This window comes from Plasmopara halstedii (assembly GCF_900000015.1).
Source record: "Plasmopara halstedii genome assembly, contig: Scaffold_323, whole genome shotgun sequence".
NCBI classification, from domain to species: Eukaryota; Oomycota; class Peronosporomycetes; order Peronosporales; family Peronosporaceae; genus Plasmopara; species Plasmopara halstedii.
In genome coordinates, this window is record NW_020187244.1 from 1,034,236 (window position 1) to 1,056,746 (window position 22,511).

The 22,511-nt window shown below is 44.9% G+C and overlaps 9 protein-coding genes across 9 annotated transcripts; 5 read left to right on the plus strand and 4 right to left on the minus strand.

Annotated features, from left to right (window-relative positions):
• Positions 1-156: 156 nt before the first annotated feature.
• Positions 157-1,692, minus strand: PHALS_08696 (signal recognition particle protein srp54; the record flags this gene model as incomplete). Its single annotated transcript, XM_024724093.1, has 1 exon — positions 157-1,692. The coding sequence occupies one exon, from the start codon at positions 1,690-1,692 to the stop codon at positions 157-159; it is 1,536 nt and encodes a 511-aa protein (XP_024575004.1).
• A 228-nt stretch (positions 1,693-1,920) lies between these two features.
• On the plus strand, positions 1,921-2,496 carry PHALS_08697 (methionine-r-sulfoxide reductase; the record flags this gene model as incomplete). Its single annotated transcript, XM_024724094.1, has 3 exons — positions 1,921-2,172; positions 2,258-2,313; positions 2,385-2,496. 3 exons carry the CDS (start codon positions 1,921-1,923, stop codon positions 2,494-2,496), a joined length of 420 nt encoding a protein of 139 aa, XP_024575005.1.
• Positions 2,497-2,591: 95 nt separating this feature from the next.
• Positions 2,592-3,661, minus strand: PHALS_08698 (probable protein s-acyltransferase 14-like; the record flags this gene model as incomplete). The annotated part of the gene is made up of 4 exons (XM_024724095.1): positions 2,592-3,073; positions 3,136-3,312; positions 3,370-3,578; positions 3,642-3,661. The coding sequence occupies 4 exons, from the start codon at positions 3,659-3,661 to the stop codon at positions 2,592-2,594; spliced, it is 888 nt and encodes a 295-aa protein (XP_024575006.1).
• A 173-nt stretch (positions 3,662-3,834) lies between these two features.
• PHALS_08699 (Ankyrin repeat-containing domain) lies at positions 3,835-5,593 on the plus strand (the record flags this gene model as incomplete). Its single annotated transcript, XM_024724096.1, has 3 exons — positions 3,835-4,516; positions 4,577-5,475; positions 5,546-5,593. The coding sequence occupies 3 exons, from the start codon at positions 3,835-3,837 to the stop codon at positions 5,591-5,593; spliced, it is 1,629 nt and encodes a 542-aa protein (XP_024575007.1).
• A 4,827-nt stretch (positions 5,594-10,420) lies between these two features.
• On the minus strand, positions 10,421-10,678 carry PHALS_08700 (uncharacterized protein; the record flags this gene model as incomplete). Its single annotated transcript, XM_024724097.1, has 2 exons — positions 10,421-10,529; positions 10,584-10,678. The coding sequence occupies 2 exons, from the start codon at positions 10,676-10,678 to the stop codon at positions 10,421-10,423; spliced, it is 204 nt and encodes a 67-aa protein (XP_024575008.1).
• Positions 10,679-13,295: 2,617 nt separating this feature from the next.
• Positions 13,296-14,003, minus strand: PHALS_08701 (FOG: Transposon-encoded proteins with TYA, reverse transcriptase, integrase domains in various combinations; the record flags this gene model as incomplete). Its single annotated transcript, XM_024724098.1, has 2 exons — positions 13,296-13,930; positions 13,997-14,003. The coding sequence occupies 2 exons, from the start codon at positions 14,001-14,003 to the stop codon at positions 13,296-13,298; spliced, it is 642 nt and encodes a 213-aa protein (XP_024575009.1).
• Positions 14,004-16,426: 2,423 nt separating this feature from the next.
• Positions 16,427-17,548, plus strand: PHALS_08702 (glucan-beta; the record flags this gene model as incomplete). Its single annotated transcript, XM_024724099.1, has 1 exon — positions 16,427-17,548. One exon carries the CDS (start codon positions 16,427-16,429, stop codon positions 17,546-17,548), a length of 1,122 nt encoding a protein of 373 aa, XP_024575010.1.
• Positions 17,549-18,068: 520 nt separating this feature from the next.
• PHALS_08703 (camk protein kinase) lies at positions 18,069-20,662 on the plus strand (the record flags this gene model as incomplete). Its single annotated transcript, XM_024724100.1, has 2 exons — positions 18,069-19,127; positions 19,190-20,662. 2 exons carry the CDS (start codon positions 18,069-18,071, stop codon positions 20,660-20,662), a joined length of 2,532 nt encoding a protein of 843 aa, XP_024575011.1.
• An 818-nt stretch (positions 20,663-21,480) lies between these two features.
• On the plus strand, positions 21,481-22,155 carry PHALS_08704 (uncharacterized protein; the record flags this gene model as incomplete). Its single annotated transcript, XM_024724101.1, has 1 exon — positions 21,481-22,155. One exon carries the CDS (start codon positions 21,481-21,483, stop codon positions 22,153-22,155), a length of 675 nt encoding a protein of 224 aa, XP_024575012.1.
• Between the last annotated feature and the right edge of the window lie 356 nt (positions 22,156-22,511).

Here is a 22,511-nt window from a genome sequence, read left to right on the forward strand (position 1 = left end):
AAGTGCTTTCGAATTCTTTCACGACTCCCCAATAACAATCTCTTAGGCCTTTCAGTGAGAAGTACCTTCCAGCGCAATGAATCAATGTGTCAAAGTCAACGAATATATGTTCCTCGTCCAACTGCTTTAATTCTAGTTAAAAGTAGTCAAATGAATCTAAAAGGGCATCTTCATGCCCATTCCCTGCGCCATCTTAGCCATGTCACCTAGTGCATTATTGTCCATTCCTTGCATTTGCTTCAGCACTTGCATCATAGTCTGCGGTCCGCCAATTTGCGCCATCAATTTTGGATCCATGACCTTTGACAGCTGCTGCATAACTGCATTCGGATTACGAGCCATTTGCTTGCCAAACGCTGCGTCGCCTGACTTCATAAGACCACTTTTTCCCACGCGGCTGACGACATTTGCAAACTGTTTGTGGCATTTAAGGAGGAAATCAACCTCCACAAGCTGACAGCCTGATCCACGAGCAACTCGCGCTTTGCGCGAATCCGACAGCGGTACGAGACCATCAAGCTCGGCGTCCGTCATACTGTCCATCATAAATAGAAAGCGTCGAAGTCGCTTGGATGCCTCCTCTTCACCACCACCAGAATTCATCATGTCGCTAAGACCTTGTGGAAGGCCAGGGATCATGGACATAACTTTGCCAAGAGGTCCCATTTTCATGACGCTTTGGAATTGCTTGTACATGTCACGCAGTGTAAATACGCCCTTTTGGAACTTCTCGACAATCTCCTCCTCATTGTCAAACATCCCACTAGTTTTAACTTCCTCCATAAGTCCACGAATGTCACCCATACCCATGAGTCTGCTGACAAAGCTCTCGGCATTAAACGCCTCAAAGTCGGCAAAATGTTCTCCTGTACCGTAAAAGATAATGGGCGAGCCTGTTGCAGCGACGGCACTTAGAGCACCTCCACCTTTAGCGTGCCCATCCAATTTGGTAATAATGACACTACCGACATTCACCGTATCACGGAAGGCTCTAGCCTGATCGTACACGGCCTGACCGATTGTCGAGTCCATCACGAACACGACATCGTCGGGCTGCACGGCCGCTGAGACCTCTCGCATTTCAGCAAACAGGTCTGTTTCCTGTTTGTGACGACCACTGGTATCTACAAGAATCAGCTCGTAATTTTCAGCTCTAAATTGGGCCACACCCTCTTCAGCAATACGAACTGGGTCCGCCTCAGTGTAGCTACCGTAAAATGGAATGCGTAACTTGGTAGAATTCTGTTTCAACTGATCAAAAGCACCAGCTCGGAATGTATCGGCACAGACCATGCAAGTCTTCCAGCCTTTGCGCTGGTAATAGTGTGCAAGCTTTGCAATGCTCGTGGTTTTGCCACTTCCTTGAAGACCCACAAACATAATGACATTGCTCTGGCCCTTTTTCATCTTATAAGGTGGCGCTTCTGGTTCCAGCATCTGAACTAGCTGATCTACTACCGCCTTTTGAATTAGACGGCGGCGATTAATACCAGAGCTCGTATCCTCAAGTTTAACGGCGAGTTTGACATTGTCCCGCAGCTGGCGTACAAGCTTCACCTGTACGTCCGACTCAAGCAGCGCACCGCATATTTCCTTTAGCAATACATTAAACACTTCATCATCTACCACAATCGTGCGGTTTAGCTTGGCCAGCGCACCCTGTAGCTTTGACCCCAGCTCTGATAAGACCATACTGCCTCTTTTTATATAAGGAGGTCTTCGATTACAAGTTGTGAGCTTAAATACACGTCACATTTCTTTATCTAACCCGCTTAAATTTAAGTTAATTTAAAACTTTCTTCTTGGATGAAGTGGGTGCAGTCGTTGCTCTCTCTTTCTGCTGCGCGCTCGTACTTTGTATCACCCTTCGAAGCAAGTAGAAGATTTCCAGCCTTAACTTGCACTTCCTTATTCAGCAACATGTCAACTACTAATAACAATATTGTAAAACTCTCGGACGAGGAGTGGAAGCAGCGTCTGACACCCATGCAGTTTCAAGTATTGAGACTCAAGGGCACAGAACGTGCTGGTGTTGGAGAGTACATTAAGAATAAGGAAACGGGTGTTTACGTTTGTGCTGGATGCAAGAACCCTGTGTACACGTCCGCCACCAAATTTGACTCAGGGTGTGGCTGGCCGGCCTTCTATGACGCCATCCCCGGCGCGATTAAGGTGCGCTGCAGATGGCTACTATAAGTGTTAATGATGAGTAGTATGATTGTGAAGTTGTAACTACCAAATTATGCCAATGATGCAGGCGGTAGCTGATGCTGATGGATATCGTACAGAAATTATGTGTGCCAAGTGCGACGGGTGAGTCAACTTTAGTGACCACTCAGCTTGAACGCTCTTACCTGTCATACTAATTTTTATTTAATGTCAAGCCACATGGGCCATGTGTTTAAAGGAGAAGGATTTAAGACGCCTACAAACGAGCGCCACTGCGTAAACAGTGTATCTCTTATCTTTCACGCAGGAGAAGTTCCATCTCAGTGAGATGTTATTTATCCCACTTTGTTGCTTCTTCGAAGTTGGAACGAATGGAAATGGGAATTAATCTAATACTATGAAACAATCATTGATAATTTTTCCTATAACAAGGTGTCATCTTCGTCATTGCCAAGGCAAATGTCAGCTGTGAGATGTTTTAATTCCGCTGGATGTAAAACGTAGCGTTGCTTCTGAGCAGGCGTTGTCGGTAAAAACCAATCTTTTTTCGTCTCGCCAAATACTTGGTTCACATTCATCCTCCATCCTTGGTTGAATGGAAAAGCACGGCCGTACTCGTGGCATTCAATCGTCGTAGCACCGTGGATCAAAAGGTAAGAATGAACAACAATGAAACCCAGCAGACTAATTCCCAATGCACCAGCCAGTACGAACCCAACAACTGCCATGGCAGAAAATTTAGAGGCATCATGGGATGCATTTTCGCTGAAGAGAGCGGCCTGAAAATCTCCAAAAAGAGCCCTCACGCACAAAGATAAAGCAATGAACGCATAAATGACGAAGTGGAAGAAGAATTTGTAGTTGCCTTGACCGACACAATTAGCGACCCACGGGCAGTGATGATCTGCGTTTGAATTGTGCGCATTAGATTTACATCCACATCTGACAGCAAGATGTTGTTTATACCCATTTTCAATACACAACGGTTGCAGAAGCTGCAGTGGTGTGCCCGAAATGGTTTAAGCAGATGACACTTTTGACAGGTGCTGACCATCGGTAGAGTCTTGCCACCTCCTTCTTCCATTGCTTCTTGCATCGCATCTTTCATGCATTGAATTAATGTCGGTGTAACATATCCAGGATCTGCAATTCACACAACGTCAGCCCTTATTTCACACTCTTCTGTTCACTCATTCGTACCTGTAAGCACAACTTTAAAATACGCAACGAGCACACATCCCACTACAAAGTGGAAAAGGAATGCTTCGAATAATCTCCACAGCACAACAAATTCCACAGATCGCTGAAATTCTGGCATCCAGTACTCCATCATGAAGACATAGTACTCTAATAACAAGATTGCCATCACCATAAGCACAGGCAGTATCGACACAGAGCGTAGAAGCACACTACACAGTATACAACACACTTGTTATTGTTCAACAATCTATACTTGCATACAGTCCTCGCACTTGTCATGAACGCGTAGCATTCGTTTTGTATTGTCAAGCGATATAATCTAGCGTGCTTGCCCTATCTTTAGGACTGGCTCAAGCCTATTCTATATCATACACGTGGCAAGCGCCAGGCGCGACGTCGGACGTTAATTAATATCGGGAGCGTTCATTATTGATTAGCACTTTCCCGAACGTGCCTCATTCGAAGATGGGAAACACAGTAACGCTACACAGTGCATGCGAGTACGGAGACCTCGTAGAGGTACATCGATTGCTCAAAACAGCGACAGACGAGGAACTTGAAGCCACTGACGATAACGGGAGGACGCCACTGATTTTAGCCGTTGCTAGCTTGAAGCACCTGCGCGAGCAATGGAATTTAAGTGACGAATTTGATAATCCGCATGGTTTTAGCGACAGCGACGAGGAGATTTCAGCCATGACAAAGCAATCTAATAGCCAAGAGAGCAGCAACAGCGAGGCTGAGGAAACTGTAAGCGAGGTGAAGGAGGACGCTGATCTGGAATTTATGCCTAAAGAAGCCGAGATTCTTCATTTGTTGCTCCAACGAAGAGTAAATGTCGATCATCAAGATGAAAATGGATGGACAGCGTTGCATCATGCATGTTATGTGCAGAATGCAATGGCTATCAAGATGCTGATCCATGCTGGGGCGAAACCCATGAGAGAAAGTTACGGTTTGTTGCCGCAAGATTTACTACAGAGAGGACACATGTCCGAGTGGGTGGCACAAGCACAAGAGCTTAAAGAAACTTTAGATGAGATGACCGACAAAAGTACATATGCGATAAAGCTATTGGCATTTCGACCAAGTGGTGTCGTACAGTTGGATATGGGTGGACAGGTCGAAAAGGGATCGTTTGTTACATGTAGGATAAAGTGAATAAGCCACTGAATGATCTGAGACTAATTGTAATACTTGTATGCAGTGGAGTACGACGTACCAGAGCAACATTCTGTGAAAGATTATATTCAAGTGCTTATTTCCGAAGAAAACTCTACAGAGATCAAGACAGGGTCGTATCATTATGTGCCTGCTGGTGCACATGGACAACTTACTATTAGTACCAAGGACATTCCACCGACCAGTACTGTTCGGTTTGTGTATGTGAAGAGCGATATCAATAAAATGTCGAGGAAAGTAGTCGCTAGTGGCTGCAATGCAGTGGTGCAGGCTTCAGTGGGTGAAATTTTTCAATATGAATTGTTTTTATATGAACGTGTGGTTGAGGTGGAGAGTATTCCGGAATTTGAATTAACTGACCAGCCATTAATTGTGCTCAAACGAATTGGCATTGTCGTTGGTGACGACATTGATTGGGTTACGATCCGTCCAGACAATCACATTGTCGCTGTGAATGATATTCGTATCGATGAAATGGAGTTTGCAGAGGCTGTGCACGTGCTGCAAGAAAATAATGGCCGACAATGCACCAAGTTACTCATGCAAAACTACTCAGCATGCGGAGACTTCATTCCGGAAAAGATTTTGGGCGTTAATGTTGTTGGCAAATATGCCTCTTTGCATCCCGTCGACGAAGATCAGGAGTTTGAATGCGATGAAAAGGCATACGACGACTGGATTCGGGAGAGCCCAGACAACGACGGTGGAGAATATGGTAATTGTGGCTTTCGTGAAGATGTGACCTCATGTTTATTGTCTATTCCGCCACCGACTTCAATAATTCCAATTGTGGAGGGATGCGGTGTGGTCAGCAAAGTCTTTGCTGATGACGAAAGCGATAACCCAGTGAATTTGGATAGGGATACAAAGATTTCTACTTCTTCGACTATAGAGACTGTCGTTCCGCTGCACAACCCCCTACTTGTCAGTATTCGCAAAGCTCATCAACTTGAGTGTGGATGCGATTAACTTTTTGTTTTTGCTCTGAATTTAGGTGGCACAACTTCAGCATGGCATTTCCATCAGCCACGCTAATAGATGAGTAATCGTTGCGAATGTGTAGCAGACGAAATCCTGGGTGATTGGATTGCTGCTGATAGCAAATCTAACACGCCAAATGTACTTTGTCGAGAAGGATTGTTTTACATTCTAAAGACAAAGGTTTAACAGATAGCCGGTGCTTTAGAAGCGGCGGAAATTAGCAAGTTATGACAAATTTAATTTTGAGAAATGATTTAAAATAACAATAAAGCGATCTTGCAAGAAGTTGAAAATTCAAGACACTATTTCAGATTTACATTATGATCATAGATCATCTTTTGAAGGAAATGAAGTATCAACCACACCAAAGTCAGAGCTACACTGGAAGAAAGCGGTTGTTTGTTTGTGCGCAGGGCCTTTTTTTAGTCATTAACGAGCAATTAGTTTGGAGTGCGAGCTCGAAGCTAGAAATCACACTACGCTTGTCCATGAACGTGCGTAACTTATGTATCAACACGTATATAGGTATCTGGATCATTTTATTGTAAACTATTGTCTTCTGTCCTTAGAGAAACCAATAAAAAGTCCAGGATGAGAAATCATGATAGATTCCCCATTATTCCCGCTATTCCCACGATTCCCACTGTTAAGGACCAACCTGCCTCTAATGGGTGGTACCTGGGGCTATTATGGAAAAGCGTCTGAATGTATCATTGCTTGCTCTGTAACGCGCTCAAATCGTCAAACTAGTAAGAGTCGGGGGTCTCTTTCGATGCTAAGTCGATCAGCGAGTTGTGATATTCGTCGTTCTCGTATCCAGTAAGCGATAAACCTTGCGGTGTTCGGGAGCATGGTAGTCAGACCGCCTTGAATTAGAGTATCCAGGCAAATCTGTTCTGGCACAGCGCTCGGCAACCCTAATTCGCGATCAAACAGTTATCTAAGGTATTCTTAAGTACAGGCACTCTTCGGTAAGCAGCAGGAAAATATTGATAATCCTGTTCGACCTAGTCTATTTGAACTTGTGTCCGGCCGGCACGCTGTAGTACCGGCGGAGAAGCTGGATCATCGCAGTCGTGATCAGAGAATGAGGCAGAACTAGCGGTAAAGGCACTGAAGAACACACTTCGCAAACAGCCAGGACCCTCTTGATGCCCGCGTACAAACACATTGGCAACAAAAATTTCTATTGTTGTGTATCGCTCGCTGGAAGAGCCTTCATTGAATCAATTACAAAGATGCTTTGGTCGCGATTAAAGACCAGATCATTAGCGTACACCACAATGTAGTCTCCACAACAGAAGTGAACAACATCAACTGTATCATACTACTATAAAGAACCTTTAGCCAGGCATTTAAAATAGCATGCTTCAGTGAAATGAGCTTGTTGTTAACCCCATTTTGGGACTCGTTGCATCGACAATTAGCAAAAACACACAAATTCTTCATCCAGACCGTAAGATTTTGCTGCCTTCTAGATACACGATTTATCCAGTCAGAGTCATCACGATCGTATTATCAGCCGGAGAGCTGTACTCCTCTTTGAGCGACATTGGCGGTATGGCTGAGATTGCATCAAATGCGTACCTAAGGGAACGTCGCTGCCTGCTCAAATGGAGTTTGCTTGCCCAAAAGTCTGCCAGGGATGATTCGCTCGCCGTCAGTACCGATGGACACGATCCAGCTCCTTGATGGCATTCAGAGCCTTACACTTCGAAAAATAGCGTTCCAGCTGTTTTGTGTTTGTAACGGCAGGGCAATTTCGTTGATGTCGACTAGCGTTCCGTAACCTGTGCAAAAGCGAATCCAAACATCCAAAAGCGACAATTTTTGTGCGTGCCCAATGTTGAGCAAAATGAAGTACGCTCAACAGCATAAAGGACATCATTAATATCTTGTAGACTGTTAGCGCCGAGGATCAGGATATATGTAGCACAGTCGCTTTCACTACAGCTTTGCAAGTAGCTGATCTTTGCGACTTCAAAACATCAATTAATCTGAACACACTCTGGAACGACGATCATTTCAAACCAAATCCGAAGACCATTTTGAGCCGACAGACTAAACCTTGACAGAAAACGCCTCGACGTCTTCTTTCGGTGACGCATCTCTGTGCGATGAAACACGGACAGAATGCGTGCATGCGTGTGGTGGACCGACTCATAATCTTGACCAAACAGCAGGCCGCCAATCACATTTTCAGCAATATCGCGGCTAAATGTCAGAGTTAGTGTTCCGTGGCTATCGAAGTGGACTAAAAGCGGAGTTTGCATGATTCACAGCCTTGTCAAACGATCTTAACTTCTCCGCTGTAGTGATCTGTTGGAACTCTGCCCAGCTCTCTAGATGTGCTATCTCATGATGACGCGTGTTCACATCACAACGAAACGGATGCGTGCGTGCGACATCCGCTTGCGTTACGCTCCAAGATTCTCCGGACTACGTACAAAACTAGCACGTGACTGCTATCTCAGCACCTGTTGCCTCGTCGCATTCAGCAATGGCGAAACCAGATTCGTCCTCATGGCCACATTGAAATAGAGCTACCGGCCTTTCTTGGGCATTGCAAGAGGCGTCGGCCCACAGAAGAGACAAAATGTGGCGATTGATAGCGATATGTAGGAGCCACAACTGGGTCTATCTTGAAATTTCAGCAGTGCTGATACCGGAATTGTGGGCTTCTAACCGGTGGAAGTTCGTGAAAAAGACGCCAAATCTCACTGTCAAAGTGACCTGATCATGATTTGTACTTGTGACAGGCACATACACTCATATGGTGAAGATACTCTTTGTACGTTTGCTCGAATATGCAGGGAATCCTTTTGCCAGTTTCTACTGAGAATGGCTGAGAATGACGCGAGAGTTGATGAGCTTACCCGCGGACGTCTTTTCTCTTAAGGTTTAAAACCTCAGCATCTTGCGTGCTCCCTTCACAATTGGCTGAGAGGTTTGATGGGTTGGGCTTCCACGCAAAGACAAACAAACTTACCCCTTACGAAAAAATGTCAAGTCCCTGTAGAAACGAGGCAGCGAATTGGGAAGGAACTGGGCTTTAGTGTACCTTGTGGAGATCGAGGTCGACAAAATCCAGCCCTTAAAGAAATGGCTCCTTCCTAGAGAGGTAGCTAGTTGTTAACATAACTTTCCCGGGCTTTGGAGTTATAACGGAGCAAGTAGTGTAATCGTGTGTGCGCAGCGCGTACACGCGATAACACTAGAATGCGCTGATGTGGCATGTCCATGAGCGCCCCAGCATGGTTCTGATGAGGGGAAAGTTGTTTACACCACATGGCCGTTAAGTTTGGCATCCTGGTCTAAAAGAGACGGTACACTTTCCCCAGGAAGAGAAAGGTCGGGATAATTGTGGATGTGGCTATTTTCCGGACGAAACAAGAGCGCGCCACTCGTACGATCTCCAGTTTGAGATGTCGCGTGGAAAAACCAGTTTTTACAATAATTAACTCGCTAGAATAGGTTTTTTAAAGGATGAGTGATACAGAACCAAGTATTCGCACCACCCAACTAGGCATATCAGTTGTGTTCGAAGTTCTTGTCTACGGATTAGGAATCGGCGATGAGAACTTTTATCGCAGCTGATCCTTTTCCAAAGTTGAGAGCTCGCTGAACGAGCGCAGCATGCATCTCGAGCTTTCACGTCCATCCTACTTCATCCGAGGAAGCAGTGAGCATAACATTTGATGCTTAGGACACCCTCTATGTTACGGGAACAAAATGTGGGCTGTACGAGCGAAGCCGAGGCGATGAACTTCAGCCATGCTGAGAATGAGGGGGGATTAGCTTTTTCTGAGCAGCTTCACAGTTCCTTTAGATGCCTTGTTTACAGATGTAAACACATCTCGCCTTGTGTACCTTCTTCGGCCGCGGCTCAGTGCTCCGCATCTTCGAAGAAAGCACTGAGTTTTGTTGTACCTCAGGCGAAGGGGCTACATGCAATAAGGTGTGTCCCCAGATAGATCAGATTGCACCTGCTATACTCTATGGTCTTTGCTTTATGCTCCATGCTCTATGTTCTATGCCGTTCTTCTTTTATACAAATATGCATTTGCGCACCGCGACGTCGTCACTATATTCTCACAAAAAATGGCAAAATTGCAGTTCATCTTTGCCTAGTATAAGTATAACCTGGCACTTTTCATGAGGCAAATTTTGAGATTTCCAACAGCGCAACTAAATTTGCGTCTGACTTGTACGCTGTACGTTACGTCTTATCAGTTGTCGGTGTACCATTTTTGATATGCCATATTCATAGTCGGGGTGACGCGAATGCACCTCTAATACCACAATAAGCCGATACTGCTTGTTTGCGGATGGCCTGCTTTTGGCATATTCAACATGGTGTCTTGCACTTCATACAATGTTCACGTCGAAGCGCGGATCTCAATCGTATAAAGTGACTAATGGTAAGACATCTTGGCAAAATATCTATCGAGGAACCACATCAGTCATATCATCGCTGACTGTGTTTATCGTATACATATTGAGCCACCAATACCTAGCACTCGTCGGGCAGTACATTTCTACTTTACAAAGAATATGATATGCCTCGTACAGTTTTACGTACTTAAAAAGCTTGTAACAAGGTACCATTACACACAGTGCTTTGCGTGGGTTAGTGCTACAGTACAACAAGCCTCGAGATAATGCATAGCAGTGCAGGTGTACAACTGCGCAGATAGCACGCGTAAATCGCGCTTTGGTTAATATACTTTGAAGCACTTATGCGAAGAGGCGATGGTGGTGAGACAGGTTTCTCTTGACATTGAATTTGTGCTTGCCCATGCCTTTATGGCATTACCCTATCCTATGTTAAGGGTTTATTGTTTTGCAAGCGTTTCGCAGACTTGTGTCCGAGTAAGAAAATGTGAATTCAGATCCTTAGTTCGTTGCCGACTCTACGTCCGGCACGAGAGATAAGTTCTAAACTGGCATGTGGATTTAAATTTTTTTCTATCCACAAGCCTCCAAACATATGGTTACTGCGAAGTGCCCACTATTTGTCTTCCGCACAGTTCTGGGTAAGAGATACGCACTTGTACTTTACATCACGACGCTTGGTTTCCACTAATTGACAATCATCAACACTCCCCCGCGACGCGAGGTTTCTCATGTTTGTCTTGGCCAACATTTGCAGGAACTTCTTCCTCGAAATCGGCTTGGTCAGGAAATCGGCAAGTTGATACTTGTATTTGATGTGTTGTTGGTCGATCGACTTGGCCTTGAGTTGGTCACGGACGAAGTGGTACCTGAAATCGATGTGCTTGGCTCGACTCTGATATCCGTCATTTTTAGCAATAGCAATTGCACTTTGGTTGTCTTCGTGCACAATGGCTGGATAATCGATCTTTATCTTCAGTGCAGACAATAAACCCTTTGTCCAAAGCACTTCTTGAATGCATAGTGATAGAGCCACGTATTCGTCTTCGGCAGTGCTGAGTACCACACTTTGTTGTAGCTTTGACTAGAATATCACTGGGGACTTGTTAATCATGACCATGATGCCTGATGTCGAACGACGGTTGTTTTTGTTACTTGCCCAGTCGATATCCGCATATGCACTTAGTTCGAGTTTTCCAGGAAGACATTGATAGCAGATTCTTTTTGTCGCAGTTGATTTGAGGCAACGCAGCATACGAATAGCCGCACTCCAATGTTCCTTACTTGGTTGTTCAAAATGCCGGCTTAGCTAGCATACCGCGAATGCAACGTCGGGTCTTGTTCCACTCGCCACATAGGCGCGTTCGGGAATATCGTCATTGTGTAGGAGTGATCCGACAAGAGATCGAAACGGACGGTTCTCCATTCTTGGATCACTCCTTTTGCACTTGTTCAGATATTGGTCCATCGCACTTGTTAAATTTTGACATTAACTTGATTGAACTTTTCCACCATTCTGACCACGCATGCACTTTGCTTATTTTCAGCTTCTTCGACCGCTGCTTGTACTCGACGTCTTTGCCAAGAATAACGTTTTCCAATATCTTGAGTTTGAAATGACTGGAGAGTTCATCCGTAACCGTGTTGATCAGGTCAACCGACTTTGCTACAGTGAGCATGTCATCAACGAACAGGGTCACGTACACCTATGATCTTTCAACTTAACGAATAAAAATACACGAGTCTGAAACACATGCCGTAAACCCATATCGATAAACACACTTGAGATCGTCCTAAATCAGGTCGCTGCAGTTTGTTTCAATCCATATAGACTTCGATTAACCTAAAAGACTTGGTTTGACTTTGCTTCAACACCTTGGGGCGGAAAGATGTACACTTTTTCTTTGAGAAAAACGTTAAGGAACGCAGTGTCAACATCGTACTGTCGGATGAACAGACCAAAATGGCAAAATACTGCTAGAAAGACGAAAATCGTGTTCAAATTTGCCACTGGAAAATACCTTTCCGAGTAGTCCACACCATAGGTTTGTCGATAACCACACGTCGAGCCTTGAATCGCTTGTACTTGAATGCAAACACTCACTTAAGTCCTATCACTTTCTGACTTAGTGTCTGTTGCACCGCTCACCATTTTTTCTTCCAACGCTTTCAACTCAGCCTTGATTGCTTAATACCACATCTTTGACTGCATTGACTTTAATGCATCCTGATACGTCGCTGGAATTTTGAGAGTTGCATTCGATTGTTCATATTCGAGACGATAGCGCTTCGGAGCACATTCCACTTGTTCTTCATTTGTCCATGATTAGATCGTGTCGGTCCTTTGGACTGGAACCAACGTTTGGGAATTCTGACTTGGTGGTAATGCAATTGGTGCAACGCGCCCACCGCTGTGAGGCGATCGGAACCCAAGGGATTCCTCGATCGCTTCCAATCTGTCCCTGGACACACTTGCCAGATTCGGCTCCACCTTGATTTCACCCGATTCCATACAGTCATCATTAATATCAAATAGCGGGTCGGACTCATACACGGATCTTGGATGCTGAGAGGTGATTGTAACTAGTGTCATACTTGAACCGCTTGGAGGCACGTTGGTTGTGTCGGTTCCAGTTTGGTCTACAATCATTGGTTCGACATTGCTGCGAGTTGATACCACAGGCACTTGTAGGCAATCTTCATCATCATCATCTTGTATACGTTGAGAACTTGATCACCACTAACGACTTGCACGTACTTCGATTTTGGTATTTTTTGAAACACAGCTGAACGTGCTATCTCCACTCGCTTCAACTCTAAGTTCCATACACAATATACTTTAATTGATCCGAATACCCCAAGAACATACATTTGTATGTTTTTTGTCAAACTTGACACGCTTTACCTTCTGAATGTGTGCATAGCCCAGAAATCCAAAAACTTGCATGTATGAAAGGTTGGGCCTTTCACCGAAGCACACTTCAAACGGTTTTTTCTTTGGGTGGGCGGCACACAGAACTCGTTTGGTCACATATACTACAGTGTTCATAGCTTCGACCTACCACTTCCTTTTAACTTGCATATAATTTAGCATCGATCTTGCTCGCTCCGTGATTGTTCTGTTCGTCCGTTCTACCATTCCGTTCTGTTGTGGCGAATACGGAACCGTTGTTTGGTGGATGATACCGGCCTTTTGATACATTCCAGCAAAATGTTTGTTAATGTATTCGCCACAATTGCCGATGCGAACTCACTTGATCTTGGCTCTCAGTTAGTTCTCCATCATTGACTTCTACTCGATAAATCGATCCACCACTTCCGGTTTGTGGGCGATACCGTAACGAGTCTCGAAATATCGTCGATAAACGTTACGATGAACCTTGCTCCACCTTAAGACTTATCACCATCGGGGTCATCACATCGATGTGAACGAGTTGGAGCACTAATGTGGTCTTCACTTCACCGTAGCTTGACTTTGGGAACGGCTTTACCGACGATTCGCCATTCACGCATCCTTTACAAATGTCATAGCCCTCGTCATCTTTGATGACAATCGATTCCTTCATCTTGAATCCATTAATGCACCCGTCTTGAGTCTTCATTGTCTTTAAAGGCAAATGTCCCCATCGGGCATGCCACACACTTGGATCCACTGGTTTGGTATCCTGACCCACCTCTTCGCTAGTATTTGCAGATTCCACTGGATTACACTTCAATACAAACAACTTGCCCTTCTGAGTCAATCGAGTCGCAACTTCGTTATCATTTTTGATCTTACACAATGCTTTGCCGAATGTTTCATGAAACACTTTTCCAGACAGCGCTGGAATCGACAGAAGTCTTCGATCCAAATCTGGAACGTAAAGCACATTTTGGATCCGAGTTGGCTTCTTGTTCTTTAGTATAACTCGGATCGTCTCAATTCCGGCTACCAAAACCTTGCCACCGCTAACAGCTGAAATGGCAATCGGCTTGTCGAGTGGACGAAACTCATCAAAATCATCTTAAAAAGGACACGTATGACCGCTTGCACCACTGTCGAGCAGCCATCCATCAGAGCCATCTTCACATCCCATGAAAGTCTGTTTGTCTTGCTTTTTGTTGTTTGAATTGTCCCAGCAGTCTTGCTTCCGGTGCACATGTCTATTGCATACGAAGCATTTTCCAGAAATTTTGCGCTTTTTCTCTTTAAGTCGGGGGCCTTTGCTCTCGAAGTCTCAAGTCGCCTCAAGAGCAATCTCATTGCTCTCTTTTTGATTCATACTTTCACACTCTCGCCGTAGCGTTTCCTGGCTTGAAATAGATCTATTCTGGGCATGTTTTCGATGATTTTCACAATCGAGTCGTATCTTCCAGTAGACTCCCAAGAAGAATCACAAGTTGTTCGTCGTGCGTCACTTCTTCACCAATGACTTGCCTTGAAGGCACAACTCATCAAACTTGAGAAAGTGATCCATTACATCTCCACTTTTTTTCATTTTGAAACCATGCAGTTGACGACGCATCTGAATTCGATTGTTAATGCTTCGACGAAGGATTTTTTCTTAAATCCCCCACGTTTAAGCTGTCGATTGTGCAGCCCGTATTATTGACTGTAAGCTTGGACTGATTATTATCGACAGAATTGCGAAGGCCTTCATTTCGTTGGGTTTTTATCCTGACGTCGCAGCGTCATCTTCACTCGGGGCCTTCGTTGTGTCGATGTGTTTGAGCAGTCCTTTCTTCGCGAGCTTCATCCGAGCGTTGAACTCCTTCACGGAGTAGTTATCTTTGCAGAGTGTGGCGTTGTCTTTGGTCGTACTTAGGCTCATAACCTTTTGCAAGTGTTTCTCAGACTTGTTTAAAGTGAATTCAGATTCTTAATTGCTGCCTACTCTAAGTCCAGTACGACAGTCTGGCTCTAAACTGGCTTGCGGATTTCTATCTACAGTTTTGAATACAATTCACCTTCATGGACATGCAGAGGCTACAGTCTCCGGTGGAGGGATACTAAGCCAGGCAATGCAATGGCGAAATGCAGAGAGAGTTCTGTTCTTATTCTTTATCGGACGCACGCCGAGACTATCCAAGAGAGTAGCGAGTCGCCACAAATAACAGATTTTAAAAGAAGTAGCCGGGAATGAGTTGACTTTCGGCTGCACTGCTCGAGGAGAAAGGGTTTGCCAACTTTCGCGTATGACGTTTGGTGAGCCGACGATTACACTAAGGATGCTACGAGTGCTTGAATAGGTGAATAGGATGTCCTCACTCGGAAAAGTCTCAAAAATCTATGTTTACACTTCGGCGAAATCGCCCTGTCCTTGTATTACGGACGACCTTGCTCACCGTTGGCCCATATCTCTCATGTAAAAGATTTTTTTGCCCGTCAATGCGCGTATCGCTCTAGCTCAAGACTGCCAACATCACTGTGAAAAAAAATCTTTGTTTGCAGCTGTTACTTCTGTCTCATGGAGACGAGGGGACCGATAACCTGTAAGAAGTGGAGATGATCAGCTGTGACCTCGACGCCAGCGTCACGGGTCAACCATCGCCTTATCAAGCATGTGATCACGGTATTAAGCGAGAGAAAGGCATTCAAACATAGACCTGCACGATCTCTTCATCAACGCGGTGAGCGACATCAGACGATTCAAAAGCGCAATCATGATGTGTGATAATCGGAATGGACCCGCGTGACTTTTGCACTTGCAGTAGAGTGAGGCGGGCTCCTTTAACCAGATTCTTATCATTGGTAACAAACTGGACATCGTTGTTACTTCCACGGTAGGGTGTCACAATATTTCACGCCGATATAATAAGGCAGCGAGGTTCCGAGCTGAGTGTTTTCTCCTTGGGATACGGCTAGGCTGTGAATTGTCGCGTGGGGGCGACAGTGATCAGTTTGGACATGAAGAGTCACTACGACCGTACTCGTTTGAATTCACCTCGTATTCCTCATCGAGAATCTCCGCATTTCGAGAGGATTCGTCGAGATATTCGATTCGGTGCTCGAGAGGGGACATCCGGTACAAGTATGATATGAATGGCAGGCACGGGAAAGTGTAGAGAGAGAAGTGAAAGTCCAGGCGCAGTGGTTTCTGTGGGGTGGTCACTTCTGTTCTATGTCATAAGAAAACTATATAACTTTGCATCCCAAAGTGGTGTACATCTTAGTACGGAACTTTAGCCGTATACATTTGGCACTATTTATCAGTTACTGAACACTAGAAGTCATTGTGAGTATTCATACGTATGGGCAAACCTCCCTATGTTCGTAAACCACACGTCTGGCGAAAGAAACCATCGATATGGAAAACCATACGCAAACGATTGATCGGTTGATCTCACACTGCTGAGAATCTATAGATTGTTCTTAACCTCATTTTTATCATTGCTTTGATATAAAGCACGTTTCTATACACAGTGCCATGCATTCTCAAGTATTGTCAAAACATATTAGTAGGTTGTCAAATCAATCAATACTAACGGTCAGTTGCATTTATTCCTAAAGCTACCAATAATGTCGTGTGCAGCACCTGATTCGCTTCAAGCTCGACTGCGTCGCGGCGATATTCCATGCCGAGGTGTCAATCTTGGTGGCTGGCTTGTCGCTGAACACTGGATGACTTGGGACTCGTGTCTGTGGCACGGCGTGCCTGATGAAATTAAAAATCAAGGAGAATTTGCCACTATGAAATTTTTAGGCCATGAAGAAGGCGATCGGCGCTTTGATGAACATCGACGCACGTGGATTACGGAGTACGATATTGCAGAGATAAAGCGTTTTGGTCTAAACACGGTACGAGTCCCTGTCGGCTACTGGATAATGGGCTTTGACCCAACAGACTTTCCCAACAAGCAGGAGTGGACGGTGTTTGCTCCCCATGCGATGCCGTACCTGGACGAGCTGTTGAATCATTGGTGTGTGAAGTACGATTTAGCCGTTATCGTGGATATCCACGCAGCAAAAGGGTCCCAAAACGGCCGAGACCACAGCGCTGCAGTGGACAGCGGTGCCAAATATTGGGGCCAATACCCAGAAAATGTCGACAATACCGTCATATTAGCAACCTTCTTGGCTTCAAGATACCGCAACTGTCCATCATTTCTTGGCATTGGCCTACTGAATGAGCCAGAGCATCCAACCGAGCACTATGTACTTCGTAACTACTACGAACGAGCATACTCTGCTATTCGTGCAACTGGAAACGACTGCGTACTGACTGTGGCACCGTTGCTTACCGAGCAATGTCCACCGCACATGGAAGATTTTATGCGATATCCTAAATTTTTTAACGTTTGGCACGAATGGCACCCGTATTTTTTATGGGGCTACGAGGGTCAAAATCGAAAGCAAGTGCTAGAAGCTGTACGTCGGTATGGTAATCAGGTTTCATCGTGGAAGGGGAATTGGCTGCTTATTGATGAGTGGAGCCTTGGTGCACAAAATTGTGCGTTTCCATGTGAAGATCGCCATGGATTGCAACAATTCGCGTCTGCGCAACTTGAAGCTTTTAGTAAGGCACATTCGGGATGGATCTTCTGGTCCTGGCGCCACTCAGATGATGGAAATAATCGCCCGACGGGCTGGTCAATGCGGCAATTATTGCGTGATGGCATTATAAGGGTGTACGAAGTGTGAGAGATCGTTCAAAGATTTTTGGATTTTTGACGCTTTCTGGTATATGTCATTTGAAGTCAACAATAGTTTAAGTCAGCAGATCATTAGGAGGCCTTAAATTGTAGCGAGAAAGTAAACGTGATATTGCTGGATATGTTCTTCTACATTTCTTGCTTCTTAATTAGTATCGCATTTGCAATTGGACTCTGTCAAATTGCTCAATCTGTTACAAATTGTAAGCTGTACACAGAAACAACATTTTGATTACCTTGGGGTCTAATCAAATCTGTGATGTAGCCTTTCGTTCGTACCGAAATGTTGCAGATATTGTTAAAAAGTACATGCATCCCTTCACAATATATTGGACTATGTGAAAGTACTGATATTGATTAAACTCGATAGCCGCTGCCAAAAATAAAAAATCTTGCCACGCTCCACCAAATCATCCTACTTTCTTTCCTTCCGTACTGGAAGACTTTATTGACACCGCCAGGCGTCCACTTGTCAAACCTCAGTGACATATAACTGCATCGCATTACAAATGCCTCGTATTCCTCCGCCGCTGAGAAGTCTTATGATGATTCGTCGACGTGGCAAACTTGTGCGCTCGCGACGTGGATCGGCAGCATTGATCAGCTCTCATCAGCATTTTAGAAGCATCTGCAGCACTTTTCAGCGCACATTTGCTGCATCCAACAGTATTCACATTGAGAAGGAGGTTGTAGTCAACAAGTGGCGTAAAGTAGCGGCTGTCGGCACCGCTATGGGGGTTTTCGTGCTTGCCAGTTTGTCAATGGAGCAGGAATCAAGTGCCGCCATGGAAAACGCTAATGTGTATAAAATTAGACGCGGAGGCAATATTCACGACGAGTACAAGATATTGGACGAGATTGTGGGTGAAGGAGGCTATTGTGTTGTACAGAAAGGCATTGACAAACGAACTGGCGAGCTGGTTGCTGTCAAGATGTTGAGCAAAAGCGCGACTTCTGCTCGAGAATTCTGGAGCGAGGTAGACGTGCTTCGTGTGGCTGGGCAGCACCCGAATATCTTGCAGCTACGGGGTACCTTTGAGACGGAATGCTGCTGGTTTATTGTTCAGGAACTAGCGCAGGGTGGCGAATTATTTGACCATTTAGTCGCTACTGGAGCATACTCAGAGCAACAGGCAAGTAATACGATTCGACAATTGTGTGATGCATTGCAATACTTGCATCGCAAAGGAATTGTGCATGGGGATATCAAGCCCGAAAACGTTTTGTTACACAACGGCCGCATGTGTCTCGTAGATTTTGGCGTATCATTTCGAATGGGTGAGCGGTTTTTCTATGATTCTCATTTGATGGGAACGGTAGCATATGCAGCACCAGAGACTCTGGAGCATGGCGCTTTAATCCATAAAATAAAGACTAAGGAAAAAGCCCGAGCTAATGGCGAGATTGTCCAGTCAATCGATGATGAGGAGGATTACGAAGCGCAAGCCGGTCCTGATGCTATCAAATTTGGACCAAAAGCTGACATGTTTGCGCTGGGGATAGTGTTGTACATTTTGTTGTGTGGTTCACATCCATTTGACACATATAACAATCTATCAGACGAAGAGGTAGGTTTGCTAACTCAAGTCTGTAATTTTTATTTACTAAACTAATTCGATGTTTTTTGTAGATCCGAAAAAGGATATTAAAGGGCAAATTTTGTACCCAGTCCCGTGCTTGGCAGTCAATCTCGCCGTCTGCCCGTGACTTGATACAAAAGCTGCTTGAGATTGACCCAAACAAGCGCTTAAGCGCTGAGCAAGCGTTGCAGCATCCCTGGCTCCGAAATCATGCCCAACTTAGTTGTGAGCCAATGAAAAATTCAGCTGAGCTGCTCGAAAAGTTCCAGCGTGGACGTCGTCGATTACGTGCGAGTATCTTGGCCGTTCTGCTACTGGATGCGATGGCTGATGATTTGGATGAGAATGAGAATCAAGAGCTAGAGAATGTTAAACGCAGTTTTGCTTGGGGCCTTAGCTCAAGTGTTGAAGCCTTGACTGAAAAGACGCATGCTTTGTTATCCACGTTGCATTTTTTTGACAAGGAAGGCAAGGGATTTATCTCGAAAAAGGATCTTGCGCGTGTTAGTGAAAGTTTTGGGAAACACATGAGTGACAATGAGCTCAATGAAATGCTTGTGGGGGGTACTGGTGACCCAGAACAGAACGCATCGTCTGTTAATGCGGTCGACTATGACAATGTGAAAATGACCATCTCCACGTTGCGATCCGCTACTTATCGCCCAGGAGAGGCCATTATTCAAGAAGGTCATGCTGGAGCCCACAATGTGTACTTACTGCTTGATGGAGAGGTCGAAGTTTCGTGTAGAAACCCAATAAAGAAATTGGTGCCCATCGATACGTCGGATAAAGACCCTTCGAGTGATTTTACATACGACCAGTCTGAAGATTTTGCTGGTCTACTGTCACGACCGTCGTGGCAAGGTTTCATCAAAACGCAATCTCCTTCGTCAGGACAGGAGGAAATGAAGCTGAGACGGTTGCCAAAAGGAACATATTTTGGTGAGATTGAGCTGGTACGACCGGACGGACGCTTTTTACCAAGAATTGCAACCTATCGATGTGCTGAAGGAAGCGACAAACCGTGCAAAGTTTTGCAAGTTGTGGCAGATGACTATCTGAATCTAAAAGGAACTTATGAGTCGATCAATCATCGCTTAGAAGAGACTGCGCATCGTCATATTCAGCAACACTTATTTAAATGTTTAGAAGCTGCCAAGGGGTCGGTCAGAATTCGCACATTCAATACCGGTGATTATATCTATAAGGAAGGTGATCCTTGTGATTCGGTTTATATTATTGTCGACGGTCAGGTCGAAGTGCTGAAGCTATTGAAGGGAGTTGTAGTGGAAGAGTTGCATCCAGGTGACTACTTTCCATTAGGTGTGTCGGGGCAGACGCAAGCATCTAAGATTGTGACTCGCAACTCGAGTGTGCGTTGTACTCAGCCTGTTAAAGTGGTGGAAATTGGCGGAGAGACTTTTCGGAGTTTCTTAAGCAGTAATAAGTTTCTGGCAGCTTATTTTCGAGAAGAAGTCATGGCGCGGGAGAAGAAGCGACTTAAGCGACTTTTGAAGGCATAATGTATGAAATGGAAATATGACTTCGAACGATGTTTTCTAAGCTCGACCAGTAGGAGAATGATGGATTGTTTTGAAATCTCAATCGACTAGCTCGATAATGCGCATAATTTGGCTGTGCAAGAATGTGCGCGGCCGATTGCAGCCAAATTATTGTGCGTGGGTTATTTTGTTTGGAAATCGCGAGGACTATATTTTGCTCGTTACATGCAAACATTAGAATTTTGGTGGGATGATTTGATTTTAACAGGCGATGCGCATCACATTTACATTACGATGTTCTTCACCAGGCGCGTGAGATGCAATGCTAAAGTGCCTTCACTTTCAATACAGTACGGATTACAAACATTTTGCGTTATAACCGTCGATCGCGTGTGACGATTTAACGGCTGACAAGTTGAGAATTTATGTCGACTCAGATATCTACACAAGTCGTACCTTCTAGTTCGCCATCGTGTGTACCGAGGCTTCTAGAATTGCATGCTTGGGTACACGTAAACAGTGTCCACCGAATGCTCTTTCTTGGCTGCAACTGCGTCTATAGCAAGGCTGCTTTCTCGACATGCGTGGCAAGTTGAAATCAAAAGCTTGTCGACAACAACGTCTTTGACACCACCTGATTGACATGAATTGCCAGAATTTTCTTTTTGTTAGATCTTTATGTTTGTCTGCCTCGGCTTTTACATAGACGTAGCATTTTGTTTATCATAGTATGATTTAGAAATCATATTTAAGCATAATTTGGTAGTATAATATTTTATTCCTTACAACTACTATTAAAAGATTATCAATACTACCGAAAGAGAGGCCATCAACAAGCGATGGTGGTAATGCAGGCGCTCATGCGGACGACCATGAAACAGGTGACTCGGTCCAACCGTTTCCCACAGATGCAGAAGTTTCGCGGATTTGCACTACGCACACGTCGTGATGATGACGACGATGACTCATTTCGAGGCCGTCGGCACCGCAAATTAGATGATTTTGAGGACAAAGATATGAACGAAGAGGACTCGGGCGATCTGTACGACCCTTATCGCACGTATATGGAAACTACTGGCGAGCGTGGCTATCGAGAATTCAATCCAGACAATGTGGAAGATTTTCAGCACGAGTGGGAGGAACCCGCTGCTATGATGGAGGACAAGTCATGGCCTGCCACTTCGGGTACTGACCTCTTCACAGATCTGCTTAACATCCCGAACGAACCGCCTAGCGGAGAAAAATTGGACAAGATTCTTAAGGAGGCTTTTGCTCGAATGGGTCACACAGGTCACATAGACGACATAAAATTGCCTGAAATGGATGTGGAGATCCCGGCTAACCACCCAGACAGAGAAGCACTAGAGATTATGAAGCTTTCCATGATGAATAATGGCCGCCTCAAGATGGAGGATAAGAACTATCTGATGAAAGCCATGATTGACGAACTTGATCACGTACGCAATGACAAAACCACCTTGTTTAAGGGCCTCGACGTTACCGAGAAAGAATAGGGCAGACCAGTGCTCAAGAGTGATATGTCGTATTATCGGGATAGATAAGTAGCATGTGCAATATTTGTACACAGTTTGCAGTTTTTATCCAATGGGTCATCGCAATTTGAATAATTTACCAATCACATTGCATGCATTGTATCTTTCCCCTTCGTCACTTCATCAATGGGGCTGTAATGGAGTCATCGTCACCTATGACCTCCAGTGCCTCTTCACCAAGTAAACATCGAAGTATATGGTCCAACCGCGTACACCGTGAGCTAGAAAAGTGTCGTGCTACTAACGCTCTACCGAATGGTGCGACTCTACATCGTGCACAAATCTCTGAGTCCTGTGGTGTATGTGAATGTGAGTTC